This window comes from Falco biarmicus, assembly GCF_023638135.1.
Source record: "Falco biarmicus isolate bFalBia1 chromosome 21 unlocalized genomic scaffold, bFalBia1.pri SUPER_21_unloc_3, whole genome shotgun sequence".
Lineage (NCBI taxonomy): Eukaryota > Metazoa > Chordata > Aves > Falconiformes > Falconidae > Falco > Falco biarmicus.
The window spans coordinates 1-22,605 of record NW_026611666.1 but is presented as its reverse complement, the minus strand read 5'-3'; the positions used below and the strand labels follow the sequence as shown (position 1 = coordinate 22,605).

At 65.0% G+C, this 22,605-nt stretch overlaps 3 protein-coding genes and 2 long non-coding RNA genes across 8 annotated transcripts; 1 reads left to right on the top strand and 4 right to left on the bottom strand.

Annotated features, from left to right (window-relative positions):
- Positions 1 to 5: 5 nt before the first annotated feature.
- On the bottom strand, positions 6 to 4,024 carry LOC130143287 (HLA class II histocompatibility antigen, DM beta chain-like; the record flags this gene model as incomplete). Its single annotated transcript, XM_056325988.1, has 4 exons — positions 3,903 to 4,024; positions 1,640 to 1,921; positions 138 to 422; positions 6 to 37 (listed from the first exon to the last, which is right to left on the bottom strand). Coding segments are annotated over exons 1-4 (642 nt in total), but the record flags the coding sequence as incomplete, so codon positions are not given.
- On the bottom strand, positions 429 to 1,633 carry LOC130143290 (uncharacterized). Its single transcript, XR_008819702.1, has 3 exons — positions 1,103 to 1,633; positions 894 to 965; positions 429 to 839 (listed from the first exon to the last, which is right to left on the bottom strand). It is a non-coding gene; the product is annotated as an uncharacterized LOC130143290 (long non-coding RNA).
- LOC130143291 (uncharacterized) lies at positions 1,929 to 2,517 on the bottom strand. Its single transcript, XR_008819703.1, has 3 exons — positions 2,213 to 2,517; positions 2,143 to 2,154; positions 1,929 to 2,088 (listed from the first exon to the last, which is right to left on the bottom strand). It is a non-coding gene; the product is annotated as an uncharacterized LOC130143291 (long non-coding RNA).
- A 2,837-nt stretch (positions 4,025 to 6,861) lies between the features above and the next one.
- On the bottom strand, positions 6,862 to 9,967 carry LOC130143289 (class II histocompatibility antigen, M alpha chain-like). Its single transcript, XM_056325993.1, has 5 exons — positions 9,835 to 9,967; positions 8,132 to 8,392; positions 7,297 to 7,578; positions 7,081 to 7,206; positions 6,862 to 6,977 (listed from the first exon to the last, which is right to left on the bottom strand). Exons 1-5 carry the CDS (start codon positions 9,908 to 9,910, stop codon positions 6,973 to 6,975), a joined length of 750 nt encoding a protein of 249 aa, XP_056181968.1. The 5' UTR covers positions 9,911 to 9,967; the 3' UTR covers positions 6,862 to 6,972.
- A 3,520-nt stretch (positions 9,968 to 13,487) lies between these two features.
- On the top strand, positions 13,488 to 22,540 carry BRD2 (bromodomain containing 2). 4 transcript variants are annotated; one of them, XM_056325992.1, is made up of 12 exons: positions 13,488 to 14,372; positions 15,851 to 16,151; positions 17,230 to 17,367; positions 17,453 to 17,594; positions 17,748 to 17,956; positions 18,075 to 18,446; positions 18,584 to 18,712; positions 18,805 to 19,059; positions 19,179 to 19,354; positions 19,487 to 19,806; positions 21,423 to 21,536; positions 22,388 to 22,540. In XM_056325992.1, the coding sequence occupies exons 1-12, from the start codon at positions 14,344 to 14,346 to the stop codon at positions 22,516 to 22,518; spliced, it is 2,316 nt and encodes a 771-aa protein (XP_056181967.1). In that variant the 5' UTR covers positions 13,488 to 14,343; the 3' UTR covers positions 22,519 to 22,540. The 4 variants fall into 4 exon arrangements, with proteins under 4 accessions (XP_056181967.1, XP_056181966.1, XP_056181964.1 ...); XM_056325991.1 differs by having other exon boundaries at positions 13,491 to 14,372; positions 19,140 to 19,354; XM_056325989.1 differs by lacking the exons at positions 13,488 to 14,372; positions 21,423 to 21,536; positions 22,388 to 22,540 and adding an exon at positions 16,684 to 16,781 and having other exon boundaries at positions 16,013 to 16,151; positions 19,140 to 19,354; positions 19,487 to 19,880.
- The last annotated feature ends 65 nt before the right edge of the window (positions 22,541 to 22,605 follow it).

The following is a 22,605-nucleotide window of genomic DNA, read 5'->3' as shown; positions in this document are numbered from 1 at the left end:
GCCACCTTCAAGATCAACCCCAAGGACAAACTGGGACCTGTGGGGACAGGGTGGGAGTGAGCAGCAATGTGACAAGGACCCCCAGCATCCCAGGTTGGGATGGGGAGGGGGGGGGCATCCCCACCCCCACCACTCACCCCAGTCCACCAAGAGGGGCTGGTCCAAGCTGGCGTGTTGCACCGAGCACGTGAAGGTGTCCCCGGCCACCGGGGCCACCATCAAGGTCACCTGTGTCTGGTAGGTCCAGTTGCCGTTGGGGGTGGCAGAGATGGGGGGGGGTTCGCCGGGGCCCACGATGTCCCCGTTGTGCAGCCAGATGACGGTCACCTCGGCAGGGTAGAAGCCCCAGATGTGGCAGGTGAGGAGGACGGGAGTGTGGGCGTTGTTGGTCTTGGAGGCGATGACGAGGGCTTGGGGGGGTGCTGGGGGGGGGAGGGGGGGTGGTCAGGGCTGGGGGGATCCCCCTCCCCATCCCATGCCATGTCCCCCTGCCACGTCCCCGTGCAATGCAACATTCCTGTGCAAGGTCCCCATGCGACGTGCTCTGCAATGCGTCCGTGCAAAGCCCCGTGCAATGTGCAGAGCGATGTCCCCTTGCAACGCTCCGTGCAATGCTCCCATGCAACGCGCTCTGCAGCACCCCTGTGCAATACCCCATGCAGTACCCCATGCAACGCTCCATGCAATGCTCCATGCAACGCAACATCCCCATGCAACACTCCATGCAATGCAACAGCCCCATGCAACGCAACAGCCCCATGCAATGCAACAGCCCCATGCAACGCTCCATGCAACATCCTCATGCAATGCAACATCCCTGTGCAACACTCCATGCAACGCTCCATGCAACACCTCCATGCAATGCAACAGCCCCATGCAACGCTCCATGCAACACCCCATGCAATGCAACAGCCCCATGCCAAGCAACACACAACGCTCCATGCAACACAACAGCCCCATTGACGCTCCATGCAATCCTCCATGCAATGTAACAGCCCCATGCAATGCTCCATGCAACGCAACAGCCTCATGCCAAGCAACATGCAACGCTGCATGCAATGCAACAGCCCCATGCCAAGCCCCATGCAACGCTCCATGCAACACCCCATGCAATGCAACAGCCCCATGCCAAGAAATACACAACGCTCCATGCAACTCTCCATGCAACGCCCCCATGCAACGCAACAGCCCCATACGACGCTCCATGCAATGTAACAGCCCCATGCAACACTCCATGCAATGCTCCATGCAACGCAACAGCCTCATGCCAAGCCCCATGCAACACTCCATGCAACATTCCCATGCAACACGACAGCCCCATGCAACGCTCCGTGCAACGTCCCCATGCAACGCAACTGCCCCATGCAACGCTCCGTGTAATGCCCCCATGCAATGCAACAGCCCCATGCAACACTCCATGCAATGGTCCCATGCAACACCCACATGCAATGCAGCAGCCCCGTGTCAAGCAACACACAACGCTTCATACAACGCCCCCATGCAACGCAACAGCCCCATACAACGCTCCACGCAATTCTCCATGCAATGCAACAGCCCCCTGCAACGCTCCATGCAACGCCCCCACGCAACGCGCCCATGCGACGCCCTCAGCACACCGCCCCGCGCCGCAGGCTCTCACTCCGCCGCAGCGCCGTGGTGGCCCAGACGCGGGGGGCCAGGTCGCGGCAAGCCCAGCGCCGCGCCTCGGCACGCTCCACCCAGCCGGTGCCGTTGTTGAGGCCCGAGGCCACCACGGTGGCAACGGGGTGCAGGAGCCCCCAGTCGCAGGGGTCGTAGCGCCGCGCGTCGGGGTCGTAGCAGACCAGCGGGTTCTTGTTGAAGACCAGGGTGAGCTGGAAGTCCAGCAGGGAGCTGTTGGGCGCCAGCGAGCAGGAGCTGGCCATGTGCAGCAGGAAGGCGCCTGGGGGGGGGAGGGGAGGGGAGGGGGATCACATGGGGGGTCTCGGACCAGCCCGGTGCCTCCATTCATGTCTGCCTGTCCCCATCCCTCTGTCCATCTCCATCTCTCCATCCGCCTCCATCCATCCATCTCCATCCTTCCATCCACCTCCACCCATGTCCTTCCACCTTCATCCCTCCATCCACGTCCTTCCATCTTCATCCATCCCTATCCACCTCCACCCTTCCATCCGCCTCCATCCATGTCCTTCCATCTCCATCCATCTCCATCCGTCTCCATCCATCCATCCACCTCCATCCATGTCCTTCCACCTTCATCCCTCCCTCCATGTCCTTCCACCTCCATCCATCCCTACCCATCTCCATCCATCCATCCATCTCCATCCATGTCCTTCCACCTCCATCCATCCCTATCCATCTCCATCCATCCATCCATCTCCATCCATGTCCTTCCACCTCCATCCATCCCTATCCATCTCCATCCATCCATCCACCTCCATCCATGTCCTTCCATCTCCATCCATCTGCATCCGTCTCCATCCATCCATCCACCTCCATCCATGTCCTTCCACCACCATCCACCTCCATCCCTCCATCTGTCCCCCAACTGACTCCACTCCTCCCCCCACCCCCATCTCCTCCCGCCCACCCCCCCCTTTTCCCCCAGCTGTCCCCCCATCCTCCCCCTCACTCTTGGCCCCCACTTGGGTCAAGCCCCAACGTCTCCAAAGTGGCCTGGGGTCCCCATGAGGTCACCCCACAGCCATGGGGCTGAGCCCCCCCAAACCGTCCCAAACATCCACCAGGGCTGAGCCCCCCCGCGACTACCCCATGTGCCACAGGGCTGAGCCCCCCCCCCAACCATCCCAGGGGTCCCCCAGGGCCGAGCCCCCCCAGACTGTCCCCAAGGTCCCACAGGGCTGAGCCCCCCCAAACCATCCATGGGATCCCCCAGGGCTGAGCCCCCCCAGACCATCCCCAAAATCCCACAGGGCTGAGCCCCCCCAAAATGACCCTGGGGTCCCACAGGGCTGCCCCCCCCCCCCAGGACTGTCCCCAAGGTCCCACAGGGCTGAGCCCCCCCCACCATCCCAGGGGTCTCCCAGGGCTGAGCCCCCCCAGACTGTCCCCAAGGTCCCACAGGGCTGAGCCCCCCCAAACCATCCCCAAAATCCCACAGGGCTGAGCCCCCACAAAATGACCCTGGGGTCCCACAGGGCTGCCCCCCCCCCCAGGACTGTCCCCAAGGTCCCACAGGGCTGAGCCCCCCCAGACCATCCCCAAAATCCCACAGGGCTGAGCCCCCCCAAAATGACCCTGGGGTCCCACAGGGCTACCCCCCCCCCCCAGGACTGTCCCCAAGGTCCCCCAGGGCTGAGCCCCCCCAAACTGTCCCCGAGGTCCCCCAGGGCAGAGACACCCCCCACACACTCCCAGGGTCTCCCATGCCAAAGCCCCCCCCCAGGATTCCTCCCCCCCCAGACACCCCCCCCAAAATCCCTCAGGACACCCCCCCCCCACCTGCAACCCCCCCAGCCAAAGCCCCCCCAATCCCCCCCCAGCATCCCCAACTGCCCCACGTCCGCGGCCCCCCCACCAAAGCCCCCCCAAATTCCTCAGCCCCCCCACACCAAAGCCCCCCCCCAAATCCCTCAGGTTCCCCGCCCCCATCCGCAGCCCCCCCCCGCCAAAGCCCCCCACAATCCCCCCAAGGATCCCCCCATCCGCAGACCCACCTGCCAAAGCCCCCCGCGCCCCCCCCATCCGCAGCCCCCCCGCCACATCCCCCCCATCCGCAGCCCCCCCACACCAAAGCCCCCCCCCCCAATCCCTCAGGATCCCCCCCTCATCCGCAGCTCCCCCCTGCCAATGCCCCCCCAATCCCCCAGGATCCCCCCGCCCCCCCCCATCCGCAGTCCACCCCCCCTCCCAAGCCCCCCCCACCCCCACCCCCCCCCGCCCCCCCCATCTGCAGCCCCCACCTGCCCCCCGGGCACCCAGGGCCACCCCCAGCAGCACCAGCATGACAGGGGTCTCCAGGCACGCTCTGTCCCCCAGGGCCACCCGTGTCCCCCCCCCAGCACCCCACCCCGGGGTGGGGGTGGGGGGACACCCAATGGGGGCCACCATCGCACCAGCGTCACCAGTTGCCGGAGCGGGACACTGGGGTGGCTGCCACCAGCGGGACATGGCGTGGCCGTGGGGTTGTCATCCCCACCCCGGGGTCATCGTCCCATGGGGACCCCCCACCCACCCACCCAAAGGTGGGCTGGGACCCTGGGGTCCCAGGGGTTCATGTGAGACCCCCCGACCCCCCCCCCCACTCCCTCCACCGCTTCCGCGTGGAGCGTTAATCCCTCCCAAGTAAGCCTCTGCCTCCAAACTGGGAGCACTGGGACCGTCCTATGGGGACCCTGCCACCCCCCCACCCCCCACCCAAAGGTGGGATGGGACCCCGGGGTCCCAGGGGTTCATGTGAGCCCCCCTCCCCCCCATTGTCTCCACCACTTCCGCGTGGAGTGGAGCGTTAATCCCTTCCAGTAACGCTTCTGCCTCCAAACTGGGAGCGGTGGGAGCACAGGGAGGACACACACACCCCCCCCGCCCCGTGCCGGTGGGGGCCACCAGGGACAAAGGCACCCAGGGGTGGGGACCAAGGGAGGGGGGGGAGGGGGGGGAGGGGGGGGAGGGGGGGGAGGGGGGGACCCCCCCATCAGGATGGGAACTCGGTTTGGTCCGTGTGTGGGCACGCAGGGGGAGGGGGGAGCAGGATTGGGACCGGGACCAGGATCGGGACTGGGACCAGGATCGGGACTGGGACCAGGATCGGGACTGGGACTGGGACCAGGATCGGGACCGGGACCAGGATCGGGATTGGGACCAGGATCGGGACTGGGACCAGGATCGGGACCGGGACCAGGATCGGGACCGGGACCAGGATCGGGACTGGGACCGGGATCGGGACTGGGACCGGGACCAGGATCGGGATTGGGACCAGGACCAGGATCGGGACCAGGACCAGGATCGGGACTGGGACCAGGACCAGGATCGGGACCGGGACCAGGATCGGGACTGGGACCAGGATCGGGACTGGGACTGGGACCAGGATCGGGATTGGGACCAGGATCGGGATTGGGACCAGGACCAGGATCGGGACCGGGACCAGGATCGGGACTGGGACCAGGACCAGGATCGGGACCGAGACCAGGATCGGGACTGGGACCAGGATCGGGATCGGGACCAGGACCAGGATCGGGACTGGGACCAGGACTGGAACCAGACCCAGGATAGGGACAAGGACTGGCACTGGGACTGGGACCAGGACCAGAACTGGACCAGGACCCAGACCAGGACGAGGGCTGGGACTGGGGACAGGACCAACACTAGATCCAGAACCAGGACTGAGACCAAATCCAGGGTGGGGACCAGGACTGGGATGAGGACTGGCACTGGGACCAGGACCAGGACCAGGACCAGGATCGAAATTGGGACCGGGACGAGAACTGGGACCCAGACCAAGACCAAGACCAGGACTGAGACCAAATCCAGGATGAGGACCAGGACCAGGACCAGATCCAGGACCAGGACTGGGACCAGATCCAGGACTGGGACCAGATCCAGGTCTGGCACCAGGACCAGACCCAGGACCAGGACCAGGACCAGATCCAGGACCAGGACCGGCACTGGGACCAGATTCAGGACCAGGACCAGGACCGGGACTGGGACCAGGACCAGGACCAGATCCAGGACCAGGACTGGGACTTGTACCAGATCCAGGACCAGGACCAGATCCAGGACCAGGACCAGGACCTGTCAGACCTCAGAACCCAAACGAGGGACCCCTAACTCAGGTGGGTGCCGTGTCCCCTACGTGCCACACATGTGTCCCTGTGCCTGTCCCTCACCTGTGCAACGTCCCCATGCAACGTACCTGTGCATTGTCCCCGTGCAACATCCCCGTGCAACGTCCCCGTGCAACGTCCCCATGCAACATACCTGTGCAATGTCCCCGTGCAGTGTCCCCACACAATGTCCCCGTGCAACGTCCCTGTGCAACATCCCCGTGCAATGTCCCTGTGCAATGTCCCCGTGCAACGTCCCCGTGCAATGTCCCCGTGCAACATCCCCATGCAATGTCCCCGTGCAACGTCCCCCGTGCAATGTCCCTGTGCAACATCCCCATGCAACACCCCTGTGCAATAACCTCATGCATCGCCCCTGTGCAACATCCCCATGCAACGTCCCTGTGCAATGTCCCCGTGCAACATCCCATACAATGTCCCCGTGCAATGTCCCCGTGCAACGTCCCCGTGCAACGTCCCCGTGCAATGTCCCTGTGCAACATCCCCGTGCAACGTCCCCATAACAATGTCCCCGTGCAATGTCCCCATGCAACATCCCCATACAATGTCCCCGTGCAATGTCCCCGTGCAACGTCCCCGTGCAATGTCCCCGTGCAATGTCCCTGTGCAACATCCCCGTGCAACGTCCCCATACAATGTCCCCGTGCAATGTCCCTGTGCAACGTCCCCGTGCAACACCCTCGTGCATCGTCCTGTGCCACGCACCATGCAATGCCCCTGTGCAGTTTCCCCACATATTCCCCATCCGATGCCCCGTGCACCCCCTCGTGCACCACCTGGCACAGCGGGAACCCCCCAACGCCCTTCCCCAGTGGGGAAACTGAGGCACAGCCCTTGGGGGTGGCTCTTTGGGGAGGGCGATCCAGCTGAACCCCGATATCAGCCAGCAGAGAAGCCACATCCCACTCCCCCATCCTTTTACAACGGGGAAACTGAGGCATGCCTGCTGGGACGCGCTCTGGAAGGGGGGGTGGGATCCAGCTGAACCCCGATATTAGACATCAGAGAAGCCACCACCGAGCCACCAACCCCCTCCTGCCATGGCCCGGGGTGGGGGGACACACACCAGGACACGGGGCGCAGCCACCGACGAGGGGTTTAATTGCTGTGGGAGATGGGGGGAGGGGGGACACACACGATGCCCCCCCTGCCACCACCGCTGCCACCGCCACCACTCCTGCACCTGCGCTCAACCTGAAGGGGGGGGTGGGATATAAAAAAGGGGAGTTGGTGACAGCCCCCTCCTCACCTCCCCCCCCACTTCCCCCACCCCGGGGGTCCCGGGAGGGTCCCGTACCGCGTGCGCCGCGCTGTGCCGCCAGGATCATGGCGATGCCCAGCAGTGCCAGCAGGATGCCCAGCGCCATGGCGGCACCGCACAGCGCCGTCTCCAGCTCCTCGGAGGAGACGGGCTCTTGGGGTACTACGGGGAGGGGGGACACAGCGAGGGGGGGTCACAGCCAGCCTCGGTGCCCCCAGCGCCCCCCCTCCCCTCCTCCACCCCCACGCTCACCCCAGTAGGCGACCACGGAGGAGTTGTCCCCTTCGTGGGTGATGACACAGGCGTAGACGTCACCGGCGGCGGGGGTCACCCGTAGGTAGGAGAAGCGGGTGAAGGCCAGGTTGGCCGTAGGGGTGTAGGGGGTGTGGGTGACCCCCTGGGTGATGGGGACCCCATCCAGCTGCCAACTGATGTCCACCGCCGGCGGGAAGATGTTGCCCACCAGGCACACCAGCGTGTTGGCTTCACCCAACCTCAACGGTTGCGCCGGGAAGACGTCGGCCATGGGGATGCCTGGGGGGAAGGGGAAGGGGGGAGGGGGGGGGGGATCCTATGGGATCGCTCTTCACCAGAGCACAGGGGCACAATCCCCTCCCCCCCCCTCGACCTGCTGGCCACCACCCCGCCGTGGTGGCCCAGGAGCCCGTTGGCTCGCGCCCGGCCTCGATGGGCTCCAAGGGCTTTTCCAGCCCAGATCCTTCCAGGATCCCCCGGATCCACCCCCCAGCCCGTGTCCGGGATCACCCCAGCCCGGCTGCAGGAGGTTCCCCTGGGCTCCCACCCCGGCAGATCCCCCCGGGGTGGATCCCATCCCTCCGGGGTGGCACCACGTTGGGCATAGGGTCACGGAGCGGTACTGGTCCCAGTACGGGCCACCGCTCCGCGCTGGTCTCCATGCAGATGCGGAGCTGTCGACCACAACCCACCACATCCCCCCCTACCCCCCAATTCCTGACCCCCCAAACATCCCCCCCACCCCGGCCCATGGCCAGAAGTGGATGCAGTGGCACCGAGGCGGCAAGTGGCACGTAGGGATGGAGGCCACCACGGCCACCATCCCACCTACCCTTGGACTCCGGCAGGTGGCCGGTGGCCAGCGCGGTGAGCTGGCGGCGCAGGTCCTGGCAGAACGTGGCATCCCGGAGGAGCTGCTGAGGGGTCTCCAGGGATGGGGGCCAGGGGGGGATGTCGGGGAGCTGGGGGGTCCAGCGGGAGCGGGGGAAGTTGAACCAGAAGAGCTGGTCGGCGTCGAAGGTCAGCGCCAGCCCCAGCGAGGGCATGGCGGGCTGGCAGAACAGCACCTCGGCCAGGATGTGCACCACGGGCTCTGCGGGGAGGGGGCAGTGGGGGAGGGGGCGCAGGGGGCGCGGGCATGGACGAGGCGTATGGGCCTGTGCGCTGTGGGCACGCTCATTGCACGCGCAAGCACGCGGGGCACGTGCACACGTCGCCCGTGCACGCCCAGTGCATGTGTCCTTGCACCGTGTGCACGTGTGTCCTTGCATCATGTGTGCGTCCACACTCATCGCACACAGAGCACGTGTGTCCTTGCATCATGTGTGCGTCCACACTCATCGCACACAGAGCACGTGTGTCCTTGCACCGTGTGCGTGCACACTCATCGCACACAGAGCACGTGTGTCCTTGCATCATGTGTGCGTCCACACTCATCGCACACAGAGCACGTGTGTCCTTGCACCGTGTGCGTGCACACTCAGTGCACACAGAGCACGTGTCCTTGCACTGTGCATGTGCACATGTCGCTCGTTGCACACAGAGTACATGTCGTTGCACCGTGTGCATGCACACTCATTGCACGCAGAGCACGTGTGTCCTTGCACCATGTGTGTGCATGTCCATTGCATGCAGAGCACGTGTGTCCTTGCACTGTGCACGTGCACGTCGCCCATTGCACACAGAGTACGTGTTGTTGCACCGTGTGCATGCACACTCATTGCACGCAGAGCACGTGTGTGTCCTTGCACCATGTGTGCATGTCCATTGCACGCAGAACACGTGTGTCCTTGCACTGTGTGCATGCACACATTGCATGCCGAGTGTGTGTCCTTGCACCGTGTGTGTGCACACTCATTGCATGCAGAGCATGCATGTCCTTGCACTGAGTGTGTGCGCACAGAGTGCGTGTGTGTGCATGGCAGCGTGTGCATGCATGCACCCGTGCCACACGTGTGTGCACCGCATACGCCACGCACACACGCACTCTGTGCGCACACACTCAGTGCAAGGACACATGCTTGGCATGCAACAGGCATGCATGCACATGGTGTAAGGACATGTGCACTCGGCATGCAATGAGTGTGCACGCACACAGTGCAAGGACATGCGTGCTCAGCGTGCAGCATACGGTGCAAGGACATGTGCACTCGCCGTGCAATGAGTGTGCACGCACATAGTGCAAGGACATGCACCCTGCATGTGTGCTCATTGCACACGTACACGCGCAATGCTTGCACACACACATGCTGCACAAGGACACACGCCCTGTGTGCACATGCACTGTGCAAGCACACACATGCATTGCACGTGCATGCACACGGCGTACGGACACACGCTCTGCGCACACGCCTTGTGCACACACACATACATGTGCTTTCCACTTGCACGCAGCCCCTTGCAGTAGTGCACGCTCCCTCCTGCTCACGCTCATGCCCCGTGCACTCGTGCACAGCCCCTTGCACTAGTGCACACCCCCCCCCCCCGCACACCACACCCCCTCCCGTGCCCTGCCACCCCGCCGTGACCTCCTACCTTGGGGGACAGCCCCCGCCAGGGCCCCCCAGAGCAGCCCAGCCAGCGGGACCCCGCTCCAGCCCGCAGCACCCATCCGTCCGGCACCCAGCACCCAGGGGTGCCACTGCCCCCCCTGCACCAATGGCCGGGCCACCCCGTCCCCCGTCACCTGTTGCTGGGCAGAAGGACCCGGCGTGGGGCTCGGGTGCTGTGACAGAGCCAGGGACCGGCGGCCTGGCGTGGGGCAGGGACCCCCCACCTTGGAGGCCACCCACCTTGCGGACCCCATCACCTTGGGCACCCCCCATCTTGGGGTCTCCATCACCTTGGGACCCCCCACCTTGGGGTCCCTATCAACTTGGGCACCCCCCACCTTGGGTACCTCCCACCTTGGGGACCCCCCCACCTTGAGGTCCCCATCACCTTGGGCACCCCCCACCTTGGGGACCCCATCACCTTGGGCACCCCCCACCCTGGGACACCCCCCCCAACACACACACTCCCAGCCCTCTCATGCGTGGCGGTTGCAATCGCTGCGTGGTGATGCCACGGTGCAATTAATAAGGCTGTTAATGAGGGGACGACCTGGGTGGTGCCGTGTCCCCCCTGCTGCCCATGCTGGTGTTGGTGCACCCCTATCCCTGTGTGCTGCACCCGCTGCAACGCCGTGCACCCCGTCCCTGCATGCCATGCACCCTGTGCACCCCCCATTCCTGCATGCACTGCACCCTGTGCACCCCTATCCCTGTGTGCTGCACCCGCTGCAACGCCGTGCACCCCGTCCCTGCATGCCATGCACCCTGTGCACCCCCATTCCTGCATGCACTGCACCCTGTGCACCCCTATCCCTGTGTGCTACACCCAGTGCAATGCCGTGCACCCCGCCCCTGCATGCCATGCACCCTGTGCACCCCTATCCCTGCATGCTGCACCCAGTGCAATGCCGTGCACCCTGTCGCTGCATGCCATGCACCCTGTGCACCCCCATTCCTGCATGCACTGCATCCAGTGCACCCCTTATCCCTGTGTGCTGCACCCAGTGCAATGCCGTGCACCCTGTCGCTGCATGCCATGCACCCTGTGCACCCCCATTCCTGCATGCACTGCATCCAGTGCACCCTTATCCCTGTGTGCTGCACCTGGTGCAATGCTGTGCACCCTGTCCCTGCATGCCATGCACCCCAGTGCACCCCTATTGCTGCCTGCTGCATCCGGTGCAACACCATGCACCCTGTCCCTGCATGTCATGCACTCAGTGCACCCCCATTCCTGCATGCACTGCATCCAGTGCACCCTTATCCCTGTGTGCTGCACCTGGTGCAATGCTGTGCACCCTGTCCCTGCATGCCATGCACCCTGTGCACCCCCATTCCTGCATGCACTGCACCCTGTGCACCCCTATCCCTGTGTGCTGCACCCACTGCAACGCCGTGCACCCTGTCCCTGCATGCCATGCACCCACTGCACCCCTATTGCTGCCTGCTGCATCCGGTGCAACACCGTGCACCCTGTCCCTGCATGTCATGCACCCAGTGCACCCCTATCCCTGCATGCTGCACCCAGTGCAACGCCATGCACCCCATCCCTGCGTGCCATGCACCCTGTGCACCCCTATCCCTGCATGCTGCACCCAGTGCAATGCTGTGCACCCTGTCACTGCATGCCATGCACCCTGTGCACCCCCATTCCTGCATGCACTGCATCCAGTGCACCCTTATCCCTGTGTGCTGCACCTGGTGCAATGCTGTGCACCCGGTCCCTGCATGTCATGCACCCAGTGCACCCCTATCCCTGCATGCTGCACCCAGTGCAACACCACGCGCCCTGTCCATGCAGTGCATGCACCCAGTTGCACCCCCATTGCTGCATGCACTGCACCCAGCGCACCCCATCCCTGTGTGCAATGGACCCATGGCACCCCCAGCTCCTGTGCATCCACTTGCACCCCCTTGCACCCTCCTAGCAGCATGCAGCACACCCCCCCGCGGTGCTGTGCACCTCCCGAGTGGGGTGCAGGACGCTGCTGCAATCCCATCCCCCACCCCCCGTGGGTCCCTCCCCCCGTGGGTGCTCCCTCACCTCCCGCCACACCCGGCACCCCCACGGATGCCGGCGGCGCACCCCTGCAATGCCTCCCCAGCCCCCCCACCCCCCGCCGTGGGTGCGCCCTGGCAATACCCCGCAACCCCCCGCCCCGCCACGGACCCCCGTGGGGGCACCCACGCAGCGCACCCGCTGCAGCGCTGCAGCAGGCCCGCAGCGCGCATGCGCGCCACCGTCCCACCCACCCCCCGCCGCGGGGCCGGCACTAGGACCCCGCGGAGCCGGGGGGTATGAATGAGGCCGTGGGAGCCGCGGGGGCACCACGTGACGGCAGGGAGCCAATCGGGGCGCGGGTGACGTAGCGCGTGGCTCCCTTTTCTGCCCTGGGATGGTTTTTTTTTATCTTTTTTGCCCCCAAAACGGGTTTTTTGGGGCGGGCGGCGGGGGGGGGGGCCGCGGAGCGGGGGCGGATGAAGCGGAACCGGGGCCGGGTGTCGCGGCCCCGCGTGGGGGCGGCTCAGGTGAGTGACTTTGGGGGGGGGGGGGGGGGGGCGGCCTCGCCCTTCCCCCCCCATGGAGGAGAGGGGTGGGGGGGAGGTCATGTGATGGCGGCGAGCTGTCAGTCAAGCGTTGTCCCGCCCCGTTGGCGGAGCGTTGGCCAATGAGCGGCGAGGACGGCGGCGACGGGCAGGTGGGGCGGGGCGGCTTTGTGCGCGGCGGCGGGGGCGGCGGTTTGGGGCGAAAAGCGCCATGTTTGGGTGTTCGCGCGGGGGTGGCGGCGGGCAGGGCCCCAAGTGCTGTGTCACGGCGTGGGGGCAGGGACCCACTCGTGTCCTGCGAGCCCGCGGCGGGGCCGGATGGAATGGGATGGGGGGGGGGGGGGGAAAGGCCGGGACCCCCCCCTCCGCGGTGGGGGATGGAAGGCGTTCGGGGCTCCCCGCGGCCGTGGCGGGTGAGCGCCCTCCCCCACGGGCGGCGTGGGGGTCCCGGGACCCCCCCCCGGGGTGCATGCGTGCGGGGCGGGGGGGGGTAACGTGGGCTCAGGGCCCCCCCGTCGGGCTGAGGGCCCCGAGAGCGGCGTGTCCGTGGGGGTTACCGCCTCCCGCGTGTCGTGAGCGTGGCCGTGGCGCGGCCTGGGGGTCCGTGCGGGGCGACGGGCGCGGGGGGGGCACCTGGTGCGTGGCGGAGGCGGCGGGACCCCCACCACCATCCCCGGCGAGGGGGGGGTGAGGGTGGGGAGCGGGGATCCCTCCCCGTAGCGGGCGCCGGGGAGGCGGCGGGGCCGCCTGGGAACGCCGGGCTCATTGTCCGGCCGGGGCGGCCGCCGCCGCAGAAGATGGCGCCGACCGGGCCCGTCCCCCCCCCCGTCCCCGCCGCGGGGAGCGCGACAACAACCGCCAACGGCCGGTTCCGCCCGCCTGTCCCGCCCCTCACGTGACCCGCTGCCCAATCACGTCGCAACGAATGGCAGCGCCGGCCAATCAGCGCCGCCACCGCCCCCTCCATCGGGTGAGGCGCCGGGCGGAAGGGTGGGAGGGGAAGGGAGAGGCGCAGATGATTGGCGCGCCGCGCGGCCAATGGCAGCGCCGCGCTTGGCGTGCCTCCGCCCAATGAGGCCGCGGCGGGGCGGGGTGGGGCGGGGGGGGTGATGTCAGCGGCGCCGCCGCCCAATGAGGGGCCGGCTGGTGTCTATATAAGGGCGGCCGGGGGCAGGCCGAGAGGCGCCATTTCGCTGGGACGAAGGACGGAGCGGGTCGGGCCCGGTACGCGCGGGGGGCGGCCCCAAACCGGATCCATCCTCCGCCGGGCGGCTCAGCCCCCGCCTCCGCGCTCCCGGAGGGCTTCGCCGGACCCTCCCCGGCCTCCGTAGCGACCCCTGCCTGCGGCCAGCGGTGAGGGGGGCCCCCCTCCCCCCCGCCCTCCTCCCCTCAGGGAGCCAAGATGGAGCTGGGCCCGTGATTCCCCGGTGCAATCCGCTGTCATCCGGCACCCGAACAGCCGCCGCCCGCCTCATCCCCGGTCCCGGCGGACGCAACCGGCATTTAGCGACGCGCCGAGGCTTGTATTGATCGCATCGCAGCAAGATCCGAAACCCGCCGGGGGCTCCAAAGAGGGGGACCCCCCCCCCCCCTTCTCCGTTCCCCCCCCCGCCGCCATTTTCTCCGCGCCCGTTCATGTGAAGGCCGGTGGATGGTCCCGCTCCGCCGCCCGGCCGGAGGAGCCGCCGCCGCCGCCTGAGGCCCGCCCCGCCCGGCCGCGCCCTGCCCGGGGGAGCGGAGGGGGGCGCCTGGCTCTCCCCCCCCGTTAACTCGGTGATGCGCTGACGGGGGGGGGCCCCCACCGGGCCGGGACCGCCGGAACCGTTCGCCGGGCAAAGTGGGGGGGTCGTCGGAGGAGAAGACGGCGGCGGCGGGTGGAGGAGGAGGAGGAGGAGAAGGAGAAGAAGGACGGCCGGGACCGCGGGCCGGACACGCAGCCGCCGGCATGTTGCAGAATGTGAATCCCCAGAGCAAGTAGGTACCGGCGCCGTGGGGATCGGGGGAGGGCATGGGCTGGTGTCACGCGTGTCGGTGTCACCCGTGGATGACACCACCCGTGGGGTCGCCCCTTGGGGTCCTGACACCCCCCCCCATCCATCCATCCTTTCTCTGCGCCGACAGACCGCGACAGCGGCCCCTTCCCACCCACACCCGTGGGGCTGGGGGCTTTGTCCCACCCCACGCGTGACCGTGGCCCTCAGGGCCACCCTGCCTACCCCCCGCGGCGTGTCCTTGGCACCGCAGCCCGTGCCCTTGGCAGCCGGCGGGACCCACGGGGAGCTCCCGGTTGTGCCAAGCGCTGACACCCCGGTGGGGCGCCGTGGCTGTCAGGCGTGGGGGGGGGGGCACCCGTGGGGGGGGCGCCTCAGGGCCAAGGGGGGGTGTCACCCCTGGCGGTTGAGGTGCCTGAGGGGTTCGGGGGGTGGTTAAAGTGAAGGACTGGGAGCTCTGGAGCTCCTGAGCTGGCGCGTCGGCATCACGGGGGTCCCACGGGGGTCCCACGGGTGCCCTGGTGGCTTCTGGTTTGCCTGGCAACAAAATTTTCCTTTTTTTTTTTTTTTTTTTTTTTTAAATTTGTGGCTATTTCGGTGCTTTCCCGCTGCCGAGCTGGCGTTCGGCACCCTAAAACGGCGCTCGCTGCCCTAAAACACCAATTTTGGGGGTTTTCTGCCCCTTAAATTGGCGCAGGAGGCGGTTGGGAGCGTGACGCGGTCACGGCTGCGCCGCCTCCCTGGGACTTGGGGGTCCTCCGAGGCCTGGCCTGGCCCCCCGTTGGCTTTTTGGGGATTATCGGGGGGGGTCTCTGCGCCCGGGACGACGTGGAACCACCCCAGTTCTCAGCCCCGACGTTGCCGTTTAACGGTTCGGCCACCAAATCCCACCGGAGCCCTCCCGCCCGTGGCCTCGGTAAAAAGGCGGGTGACACCGGGGTAACGTCATCGTCGCTTCGACGCCTAGCAGCGCCGGCACCGCACCGGCACCGGCACCTCCGTGCGCGGCACCGTGTGCCGACTCTTTTGTTCGAGGGCGAGCGCCTGGACTCACGCCAACCTCTCGGTGCGCCGGCGGGGAACTGGGAAAACGCTTAACGGGGACAACTGGGAGTTCATAGCCAAAACCCCCTTTCCCCTCCCCCCCCCCCCCCCCACCCCGGGGAGACGCGCTCCGGCAATTCGGATCGCTCCCGCCATGCTGTAGCTGAGCGCGATGACGTTCCCACTTTTCAACGGCGGTGTCGGGAGTGGTCAGCTCCTTCTGGGATTTTATTATTTTGATTTTTGGGGGTGGAATCCCATAGCCCGACCCTGGTTTGATCCCAGAGGTTTGGTTTTTTGGTGGTGTGTGGGGTTTTTTGGGGTTTTGTTTTTTTGGGTTTTTTTGTGGCCAAAGCGGTGGTGCGGCATCCCAGCGCGGAGCTGCCCCCGCTAATCCTGTCTCTGCTCCCCTTGCAGGATTCTGGGGGAGGGCAATGCCGGGCTCATGGCCCTGGCGACGGAATCGACCCCCGGCAAGCGGATCCGCAAACCCTCTCTCCTCTACGAGGGCTTCGAGAGCCCCACCATGGCATCAGTGCCCGCCCTGCAGTCCCCCCAGGTGAACCCACCTCCGCCGGAGGTTTCCAACCCCAAGAAGCCGGGTCGGGTCACCAACCAGCTGCAGTATCTGCACAAAGTGGTGATGAAAGCTCTGTGGAAGCATCAGTTTGCTTGGCCTTTCCGTCAACCCGTCGACGCTGTCAAGCTGGGCCTGCCGGTAACGAGCCCTGCGGGCGGGTGTGTGTGTGTGGGGGAAAAAAAAATAAAAATAAAAAAAATAAATTAACGGTGCCCAGGGCGTGCGCGAGTGTGTGTGGGGGTCCCCCCCATCATCTTGCTCGCCCCCCGACGCGTGCAGGCAGGGGGTGTTAGGCAGACCTAGCGTTGAATTTTGCACTGCCTGACCCCGGACGGGCTCTGTGTCCCCCTCCCCCGCTGCCACCTCCCGCCTGAGAGTGCCAGGGCCGGCGCCGTCCCCCTCGCGGGGGCTCCGCCACAGAGATGCAGCCGCAGGTGCCTGGGCTGTGCTTGTCCTTGCCCTTTCCTGGGGGCATCTCCACGTGTCCCCCGTCTCCCCCCCAGCCCCTTGTAGGCGTCCGGGCTGGTCCTGGAGACGTCCTCAGGGCAGCTGCCACCCCCTCTTTGTCCCGATGTCCCCTACAAAGGTATGGATGAGATGACGCAGCCACTCTAGAGGTAACCCGGACGCTTCCCCACCTAATCTCTTGTGCCCTGAATGCGTTTTGCAGATTCCCATCCATGAATTTGTAGAAGACATCCTGTGACCCCAATATTAAACGCCAGCCCCCCTGTGCACCTGTGGCGCCCAAGGAGTTAAAGCCCGGAGGTAATTTCCACGTAGGTTTTGCTCTCTCCAATTTTTTTAGCGTTAGCTTTCCCCCCGAGCGCCCCGTCCCACCTCTGACCCGGGACGTGCGCGCCCTCCGGACACAAGGCAGGGGCGGGGTGGGGGTGGGGGAATATCCAGCCCCCTCCCCATAGCGTAGGGTCCCCCGGTAAAGCTGGCTGCGCCCCAGGCCCCTAGGGACACTCTCGCCGCCTTGGGCGGAGGGGGACGGTGGCACTCGGGGGTGGGGACCAGGTCCGGAGGTGTTTTTTGAACCCCTTGCACCCCCTGCCTGCCTTTGGGTGACGAGTGAGAGCTGGTGTGTGAGCCCCCCGCGGGGTGTGGGGGGGTGGCTGGGCGCGGGGAGGGGTGACCCGATGCGTTCCCCCTGACTCTGACCGCCTGCGCGGTGTTTTTTGTGGGTTTTTTTTTTTGTGTTCGTCGGTAGGATTATCACAAGATCATCAAGCAACCCATGGACATGGGGACGATCAAGCGACGCTTGGAGAACAATTATTACTGGGGGGCTGCGGAGTGCATGCAGGACTTCAACACCATGTTCACCAACTGCTACATCTACAACAAGGTGAGAGCCGCGCCGGTGCTGCCCCGCGCCGCCACCGCGCCCCGCGCCGTGCTTTGTAACGCCGCTTCCCCTCCTCCCTCCGTAGCCCACGGATGACATTGTGCTGATGGCCCAAACCCTGGAGAAGATTTTCCTGCAGAAGGTGGCTCAGATGCCACCAGAAGAGCAGGAGATCGTGGTGCCGGTGGCCAAGAACAGCCATAAAAAGGGAGCGTCCCGGGCAGCAGGTAAACGGGAGCATCCCGCGCGCGCGGTGGGACGGCTGCTGGGGCGGGGGGTGACGGCGGTTCCCTGAGGCACGGCACCCGGCGGCTCACGTCCTCCCCGCTGCGGCAGCGGCACTAACGGTGGAGTTTGGGGGGCTTCTTGTCTCGGCCCAGCGCTCCTGGCGGGACTCACAGCTGCTCAGCAAGTGCCGGCTGTCTCCTCGGTGTCCCACACCGCGGTCTACACCCCAAGCCCCGACATCCCCACCACCATCGTCAACATTCCCCACCCATCCGTGATCTCCGCTCCGCTCCTCAAATCACTGCACTCCACCGCCCCGGCCGTCCTGGCTGCGCCCGCTCCCACCCAGCCCGTGGCCAAGGTAGGAGGAGGGCCGGCGCCGTGGGGCAGGCTCCGTGGGGCCGGCTCTGCAGCCTCGCACCTGGTTTGTGGGGGGTGTGTGTAGGTTTTTTTTAATTTTTTTATAATTTTTTTGGTAGAAAAAGGGTGTGAAGCGGAAAGCGGACACCACCACCCCCACCACCACGGCCATAATCGCCACCAGCGGGGAGTCCTCGCCCTCCGCCACCTTGCTGGAGGCCAAGGCGGCCAAAATCCCGGCACGCCGGGAGAGCGGTCGCCCCATCAAACCCCCCAAGAAGGACTTACCGGATTCGCAGCAGCACCAGACATCCAAGAAGGGTAAATTATCGGAGCAGCTCAAGTACTGCAACGGGATCCTCAAGGAGCTGCTCTCCAAGAAGCACGCGGCCTACGCCTGGCCCTTCTACAAGCCCGTCGACGCCTCGGCCCTGGGGCTGCACGACTACCACGAGATCATCAAGCACCCCATGGACCTCAGCACCATCAAGGTGGGGAAGAGGAGAGTGCAGGAGCCTCTTTTTTTTGTTTGTTTCATTTTTTTTAAGGGGGTGATGGTGGGGGGGGGGGGGGGTGTCTTTTTCCTGATAACCCCCCTCCCCGGGCTCACCGTTCCCTCTCCCCGCAGCGGAAGATGGAGAACCGGGATTACCACGACGCGCAGGAATTCGCCGCCGACGTCCGGTTAATGTTTTCCAACTGCTACAAGTACAACCCGCCCGACCACGACGTGGTGGCCATGGCTCGCAAGCTGCAGGTGAGCTGGGGGGGGTGGGGGGCAGCTGGCCCCTCTGCCCCTTCCCCACCCCCATCACCACCGCGCTGACCCCCTCCCCGCTCCCCTCGCAGGATGTCTTCGAGTTCAGCTACGCCAAGATGCCGGATGAACCGCAGGACGCCAGCCCCCCCTCGGTGTCGGCCCCGCTTACCGGTGCCCTCTCCAAATCCTCCTCCGAGGAATCGTCCAGCGACGAGGACGAGGATGACGAGGACGACGAAGACGACGAGGAAGACGAAAGCAGCAGCGAGAGCTCGTCGGAGAGCGAGGAGAGCTCGGATTCGGAGGAGGAACGCGCCAACCGCCTGGCCGAGCTGCAGGAGCAGGTGAGGGGTCGGAGAAGGGTCCACGCCGCCTCCCAGACCCGCTCCCCACGCCCGCCTCACCCCCCTGTCTCCCCCCACAGCTGCGGGCCGTGCACGAGCAGCTGGCTGCCCTCTCACAGGGCCCCGTTTCCAAACCCAAAAAGAAGAGGGAAAAGAAGAAAAAGAAGAAATCGGAGAAGCACAAAGGCCGGGGAGGTGACGAGGAGGCCCGGGCGCGGCAAGCCCAGCTCCGTAAAGCCAAGAAAGCCGGTGGCGGCGGCGGTGGGACCGGTGGCGGCGGCGGCGGCAGCTCCAAGTGAGTACGGGGGGCTTGGAAACGATGGGGCACGTCACCCCAAGTTTTGGGTGAGCGGGATTTTGGGGGGTTGGGGGTTTATAGCTGCTGCCGCCGCCGCCGATGCCACGCGGTTTTTCTTCTTGCCGATAGGAACGCGAAGAAAGCGGCGAAAGCAGCGTTGCCGCCGCCGCCGGCGCTTTACGATTCGGAGGAGGAAGAGGAGAGTAAACCCATGACGTACGACGAGAAACGGCAGCTGAGTTTAGATATCAACAAGCTGCCGGGCGAGAAGCTGGGCCGCGTGGTGCACATCATCCAGTCGCGGGAGCCTTCCCTGCGCGACTCCAACCCCGAGGAGATCGAGATCGACTTCGAGACCCTCAAACCCTCGACGCTGCGGGAGCTGGAGCGTTACGTCCTCTCCTGCCTGCGCAAGAAACCCCGCAAGCCCTACAGCGAAAGTAAGTGCCGCGGGGGGGACGGGGACGCCGCGAGGTGGGTTTTCTGGGGGGTCTGGACCCTAAATTGAGGGTCTTCCCCCTTTATTTAGCCGCAGGGGTGCACCAGGAGGGGGTTTTGGGGGGTCTGGACCCTAAATTGAGGGTCTTCCCCCTTTATTTAGCTGTAGGGATGCACCAGGAGGGGTTTTTTGGGGGGTCTGGACCCAAAATTGAGGGTCTTCCCCCTTTATTTAGCCGCAGGGGTGCACCAGGAAGGGGTTTCTTGGGGGTCCTGACCCTAAATTGAGGGTCTTCCCCCTTTATTTAGCCGCAGGGGTGCACCAGGAAGGGGTTTCTTGGGGGTCTGGACCCTAAATTGAGGGTCTTCCCCCTTTATTTAGCCGCAGGGGTGCACCAGGAGGGGTTTTTTTTTGGGTGGTCCTGACCCTAAATTGAGGGTCTTCCCCCTTTATTTAGCCACAGGGGTGCACCAGGACGGGTTTTTTTGGGTGGTCCTGACCCTAAATTGAGGGTCTTCCCCCTTTATTTAGCCACAGGGGTGCACCAGGACGGGTTTTTTGGGTGGTCCTGACCCTAAATTGAGGGTCTTCCCCCTTTATTTAGCTGTAGGGGTGCACCAGGAAGGGGTTTCTTGGGGGTCTGGACCCTAAATTGAGGGTCTTCCCTGCAGCTAAATAATGGGGGGTGCACCAGGAGGGGTTTTTTGGGGGGTCTGGACCCTAAATTGAGGGTCTTCCCCCTTTATTTAGCCGCAGGGGTGCACCAGGAGGGTTTTTTTTGGGGGGTCCTGACCCTAAATTGAGGGTCTTCCCCTTTTATTTAGCCGCAGGGGTGCACCAGGAGGGTTTTTTTTGGGGGGTCCTGACCCTAAATTGAGGGTCTTCCCCCTTTATTTAGCCGCAGGGGTGCACCAGGAGGGGTTTTTGGGGGTCTGGACCCTAAATTGAGGGTCTTCCCCCTTTATTTAGCCGCAGGGGTGCACCAGGAGGGGTTTTTGGGGGGTCTGGACCCTAAATTGAGGGTCTTCCCCCTTTATTTAGCTGCAGGGGTGCACCAGGAGGGGTTTTTGGGGGGTCTGGACCCTAAATTGAGGGTCTTCCCCCTTTATTTAGCTGCAGGGGTGCACCAGGAAGGGGTTGGGGGTCTGGACCCTAAATTGAGGGTCTTCCCTGCAGCTAAATAATGGGGGGTGCACCAGGAGGGGGTTTTTGGGGGGTCTGGACCCTAAATTGAGGGTCTTCCCCCTTTATTTAGCCGCAGGGGTGCTCCAGGAGCGTTTTTTTTGGGGGGTCTGGCCCCTAAATTGAGCATTTCCCCCCATTTTTTAGCCACAGGGGTGCACCAGGAGGTTGTTGTTTGGTTTTTTTGTGGGGGGGGGGGGGGGGTGGACCCTAAATTGAGCATCTTCCCCCTTTATTTAGCTGTAGGGATGCACCAGATGCTGAGGGGGTTTTCTTGGGGGTCTGGCCCCTAAATTGAGCATCTCCCCCCATTTTTTAGCCCACAGGGGTGGCACCAGGATGCTGTATGTAGGGTTTTTTTTTGGGGGGGGGGAACCTAAACTGAGCATCTCCCCCTATATTTTATTCTTTTATTTTTTTTTTATTTATTTTTTAGCCATGAAGAGCCGGTCGGGAAGACGAAAGAGGAGCTGGCGCTGGAGAAGAAGCGGGAGCTGGAGAAGCGGCTGCAGGACGTCAGCGGGCAGCTCAACTCCACCAAGAAACCCCCCAAGAAGGGTGAGTACCCCCCCCCAAAAGGGTGAGTTCCCCCCCCCCGAAAAGGGGGAGTACTACCCCAAAAGGGTGAGGTGGGCGCCCTCCCCTGGTTGCCCCCCTCCCCACGTCCCTGCGTTTAAACTGGGAGGGGGGGGGGCTGCCTGGTTAAACTGGGGGGGGAGGGGGCCTGTTTAAAGTGTGGGGGGCACCTGTTTAAACTTGGGGGGGGGGGGCTCTGTTTGGGGGCGGGCACCTGGTTAAACTGGGATGGGGAGGGGCCATGCCTGGTTAAACTGGGATGGGGAGGGGCCTGCCTGGTTAAACTGGGATGGGGAGGGCCTGCCTGGTGTAAACTGGGATGGGGAGGGGCCTGCCTGGTTAAACTGGGATGGGGAGGGGCGCTGCCTGGTTAAACTGGGATGGGGAGGGGCCCTGCCTGGTTAAACTGGGATGGGGGAGGGGCCTGCCTGGTTAAACTGGGATGGGGAGGGGCCTTGCCTGGTTAAACTGGGATGGGGGGGGGGCCTGCCTGGTTAAACTGGGATGGGGGGAGCCCTGCCTGGTTAAACTGGGATGGGGAGGGGCCTGCCTGGTTAAACTGGGATGGGGAGGGCTCTGTTTGGGGGCGGCGCCTGGTTAAACTGGGATGGGGGGGGGCCTGCCTGGTTAAACTGGGATGGGGAGGGCTCTGTTTGGGGCGCCTGGTTAAACTGGGATGGGGAGGGGCCTGCCTGGTTAAACTGGGATGGGGGCGCCTTTTTAAATTGGGGGAGGGGGCTCTGGTTAAACTGGGGAGGGGAGTGCCTGGTTAAACTGGGGGGGTCTGTTAAACTGGTGTGTGTTTCCCCCCCCCCCCCCGTTGCCTCTTGCAGCCAGCGAAAAACCGGAATCGGCCCAGCAAGTGGCCGTGTCCCGGCTCAGCGCCTCCAGTTCCAGTTCGGATTCCAGCAGCTCCAGTTCCAGTTCCTCCTCCTCCGACACCAGCGACTCGGATTCGGGTTAGCTGGGGGGTGGGGGGTGTCCTCCCCGAGTGGGGGGGGGGGGGATGGGGGCGCGCGGGGGTCCCCAAGGTCCCACCGGGTGGAGAGCG